Source organism: Hipposideros armiger, unplaced genomic scaffold (genome assembly GCF_001890085.2).
Source record: "Hipposideros armiger isolate ML-2016 unplaced genomic scaffold, ASM189008v1 scaffold_580, whole genome shotgun sequence".
In the NCBI taxonomy this organism is placed as follows: domain Eukaryota; kingdom Metazoa; phylum Chordata; class Mammalia; order Chiroptera; family Hipposideridae; genus Hipposideros; species Hipposideros armiger.
The window spans coordinates 954,720-959,413 of record NW_017731930.1 but is presented as its reverse complement, the minus strand read 5'-3'; the positions used below and the strand labels follow the sequence as shown (position 1 = coordinate 959,413).

At 39.9% G+C, this 4,694-nt stretch overlaps 1 protein-coding gene across 2 annotated transcripts in view; it reads right to left on the bottom strand.

Moving 5' to 3' along the window:
* Positions 1-316: 316 nt before the first annotated feature.
* Positions 317-4,694, bottom strand: part of DDX10 (DEAD-box helicase 10) — a 288,326-nt gene continuing 283,948 nt past the window's right edge. The window contains exon 18 of one of the 2 annotated variants that reach the window (XM_019624111.1): positions 317-979. In XM_019624111.1, coding sequence (XP_019479656.1) covers positions 802-979 — 178 coding nt within the window. In that variant the 3' untranslated portion in view covers positions 317-801. Of the gene's footprint in view, positions 983-4,694 lie in introns of both variants that reach the window. The other variant, XM_019624110.1, reaches the window with a different exon arrangement.

The window sequence follows — 4,694 nt, the reverse complement described above, 5'->3', positions numbered from 1 at the left end:
GTGTTACATTTATTCTCCCCAATGTCTCCGAGGTGGTTTCCATTTGTGGAGACAATGGCTAAGGCACCTGCAAGGCCTACTAGCTACTATGTGCTAAGAGATCAGGTTCTCGGTGGCAAAGCTTTACATTCAGGACTTCCATCGGTTTTATAAATGAGGGCTAGCAAATCTACAACTGTAAGTTAAATGACATCTTTGAGAAGGATAATTTAAGAATATGGCAAATTCGCTGTTGCAGGAACTGGCCAAACATTTTAATCTTAAGAAACTTCCCTAGAGAGTGTTCTCATATTACTGGACACAATGAAACCAATAATTTAATAGGAAATATGTTTATTATTGACCATCTCAATTCAAAAATACTCATTCTTTCTTAGGGCTGGTCCATCATACTCTGTCTCCTTAAAGGTATTAAATAACTAAAATTATGAGCAATTTTATTGAACAGTACATAGACACTTCTGTAAGATAAGCAACACAAGAATTCCTAACAATGAAACAGGGTCTCCAGAAAGTGCCATTAAAACAAAGGAAACATTTTCAATGACAAGATGTAGGAACCCATGAATAAAATCTAACAGAGCACGTGCTAGAAAACAGGATCAAGAAATGTTATGATCCGCCCTCACTTTGCTTGCTCTGGGATGGCAGAGGCACCACTTGTGAAAGGGGCTCAGGATATGATCACTTCTGTCTGGAGAATGGGTCCTTTGGGCATGGGACTCATGTTCTCCACGTTCCCCAACTTGTCCATGTAATTATGACTAGAGGTTTTAAGGAGAAGACAAGAGCAGGAAGTATTTAGCTTTGACTTTTGAGCAGATGTAACACCAGCTCTTCATCCTCTGCTAAAGACAGGCCTGTATCCAAAGGCTCTGAGGTCTCCCACTTGGCCTTCTTCTTGGTACGACTTGCAGGTCCCTTCTCTTCCACGTCACTGCTGTTCCTTTTCCTCATGCCCTGCTTCTTCTTGGTAACACTGCTGAGAACAAATCCAATGATTTACTTCATAAATAAGTAATTAAATTAATTATTATGAACCAAACACTTAAAATAGAATAAAATTACCCATAACAGATAGTTGGTAAAGTGATATTATTATTCAAGAGGGAAAGAAACTATGATTTCAGGACATCCATGTGGTAAGTACCTCCCCATTTAATGGATGGGCAGAGGGAGCCTATCACACACTGGGCACTGCACACGGGAGTCTGCACACACTCTCTCTTCCAATTCTCACCATTCTAGCAAACTATGGATATATTATCCACAATTTGAAGACACTGAGAGGTACATAGTGTGGCTCCAGGCTGGCTCCAGTCTGTGTTTGTCCTGCCTCATCAAACCATCTCTAGTTAAAGTTGGGTTACCCTTTAGGTAGCAGTCTGTGGGCTAACAGATTATCAGGATACCAGGTGCTAATTCTAATATGAATTAGAGAAGCTGTAATATATAGATCACGAGGAAAACAGAACCTAAAATGTTAAATTACAAATTACTTAAGAGATTAAATAAATTTTCCCATTTAAAATCGATCTCTAAGTCCTACGCCGTCTTGAGAAATCATAAACGTTATTATATTCTGCACATACCTTGAGGCACAGACCTTAAAAATAAAGCTAATTTCTGAAAATAGAGGCAATCATTTGATACATTAAAAATTTAAAAAAAGCAAAACATCCTCAAAACATTTTGAGATACCATCATCATGTTCAAAGATGACCCAATTATTGGATACAAAATTAAAACAAAATAAAGAACCCATCTATTAGCAATGGCAATAACAATCATTTAATAAGGGCTTACTAACAAACAGTCTGGCACTGTGCCACATTCTTTACGCAGGTTACATTATTTATCTGCATGAAAATCCCTGGTGTGTGAAGCATTAGCTTCATTCTACAATGAGGTGAAGAGAGATTAAATGACCGGGCCCTGATTATACACTTGGGATTCACACCTGGATCTGGATGACTAAGTTTAGGTCAAAGCCAGGCTAATGAAAGCAATTTGAGTTTACTTGCTTTAATCAACATTTGGAGGACAGAACTAGCTATGAAGGAGCATTGGTTTGACATCAATACAGTCAGAGCCTGGCCAATCAATGGATACGTCTATGCCTTAGTTTCCTTATATGTGAAGATGGGGATTATATAATTTACTTAGCAGTACTGTAAGAATTAAATAAAATTATGTAAGTACAAGAACATAGTAGTGCTGAATCCATGTTAGTTTCCTTGCTGCCTATAAACTATTCCCTTTCAAATAAGTGCTTACATTGATGTTTCATAAGAGCAAAAAAATCATCACAGAACTTACATTATAGTCCAAGCATATGATGTAGTCCAAAAGAGAACAAATTGCTCAAGTTTCAGTGGACTCTATTACTCCTTAAGATAGCTTGGATATCAAAGTGAATGTGCCTAATCAGCACATACATTTATGAGCAGCTTGAAGCAAAACTGTAAATAACTTCCCCATTTACCTCCCAGAAATGCCCAACGTTCTGTCTGACTCAGCAGCCATACTCTCTCACCATTGGAGGAAAAGACAAACTAGTCAACACTATGAGGTTATTTAAAGCCACAAATAACTGCATTTTTAAATAGTGCCTGGAAAGACGGACACAATAGTGTTCCCTATGACGGGAATTCAGTCGGCAAAGAAGGTAATTCTTAGTGGAAAGGGGCTGTAATAAAAGTTATTGAGTCCTAATTTGCTTGACTATGGCCAGTTCTGTGCCAGCCCCACTGGGATAGAGTGCCATGATTTATTTGGTATAATACTTATTTTTGCCCTGCCTGTACTTCAAGTGCATCTCAGAGCAGCTCATCAGAAGCAGCCTAATTAGTGGGCTTTACTAATGCATCCTTTATTAATGTGCTCCTGCACATTATATTCCCTGCAGGAAATAGCTGGTTCAGATAATAAAAAGAAGATGAGACATTTATGTAGCCCAAATATTTTCATAATTAGCAGCTTTGCTCCTTCGTGGACCAGCTCAAATTCTAGAAAGGTATTTTATATCACTTTCCATCGCAAATAAATGGTAATTTTTATATCAAATTATTAAAAAATAATATATATTCTACATGTAATTCACCCCAAGGGGGGATAATGTAATGAATCTAGAGAACATTTAGTAAGCAGAGAGCAAAATATGGTCACAATATGGTCTCATCAGAAAGACCTCTTCCAAATGGTGTGGCATTGGAGAGTGACACGGCTGAATAACGCATTCCTTGTTCACTTTCCCTCCCGGTAACAATCCAGCATCCACCCAGACAACAGTGCTTTCGTGGGAGCCGTGTGGTCTGTCACTATATGCCCAGGGACTTGGTAGCAGTCTTACCCAACTATGTGTTGGATGATAAGCAGACAGACCTTGGTCCTGGCTGTGAGCACTGCCATGTCCCATGAGCTGGATGCAGCCCCTCTTGGTTGTGGGAGAGTGCTGTCTTAGAAAACTCACTCAGAGACGGAAGAGCTTTGTGGGAGTCCTAGTTTCCAGTGGAGAAGTTCCAGCACAAAACTGGAGCAAAAAAATTGAATTTGGATTCACTGGAGAGAGTTTGGAACAGTTGGACTTGACTCACATCACCCCTCCCCCAAGGTAGTACAGCTCGGGGCCAAGAGAGATGTTCTCTGCCTGTGATTTTTCTCATGGAGGAAAGCGAGAGCATGTGAGTGAATACCCGACTTCCTAGCTGCATGGGATGTTGCTAAAGAGGCCCATTTCTCTCTCACCCCATCCAGAGCACTAAATCATGAGCTGCATGACAGGGGGTTAAGAAGTGGCTAGGAGACCGGCATATAGAACTTTGAGAGAATTGAAAGGATGTAGATCCTACTAACTGCATCATGGACTCCAACAAAAAACCCGTCCATGAACCACTGAACATACCTCCTCTGTGGACCCCTCCAACTGGCCCATGGGCACCCCCAGCACTCTGCATGCCTCACCCACACAAACCCCCATCCTGTGGCCAGCTCCCTGTGTGGGCTCCCTCCCAAGAGCAGCAGTGAGAGTGAGCTTTGCCAGATGGCTGGTGAACATGTGCAAATAGCCAACCCAAGTCTGTGGACCAGGGAGAGACCATAAACTTCAGCTTTAGGGCCACCCTTGAAAGGCCAAAGGGAAGTGGGTCAACACACAATCCAGCCTTGTGTGTCGCAGGATTGAGAGAAGGCCTAAGAGCTTAAAATTCTTCCACAAGAGGGAGCAAGATATATAATATATATATGCAGAACATTCCACTCAACAGTAGCAGAATAAATATTCTTCACAAGTGCACATGAAACATTCTTCAGGATAGAGCGTATGATAGGTTACAAAATGAGTGTTAGGAAATTGAAGACTAAAATTATATCAAGTATCTTTTTTGACCATAATGGTATGAAACTAGAAATTAATAACACAAAGAAACTGAAAAATTCACAAACATGTGGAAATTGAACAACACAGTCCTGAACAACCAATGGATTCAAGGTGGAATCAAAAGGGAAATAAAAAACTATCTTGAAAGAAGCAATAAAAGAAATACAATATACCAAAATATATGGTATGCAACAAAAGCAGTTGTAAGAGGGACATTTATAGTGATAAATACCTACAGTAAGAAAAAAGGAAGATCTCAAACAAACACCCTCACTTTACACCTCAAGGAATTAGAAAAGAATAAACTAAGCCCAAA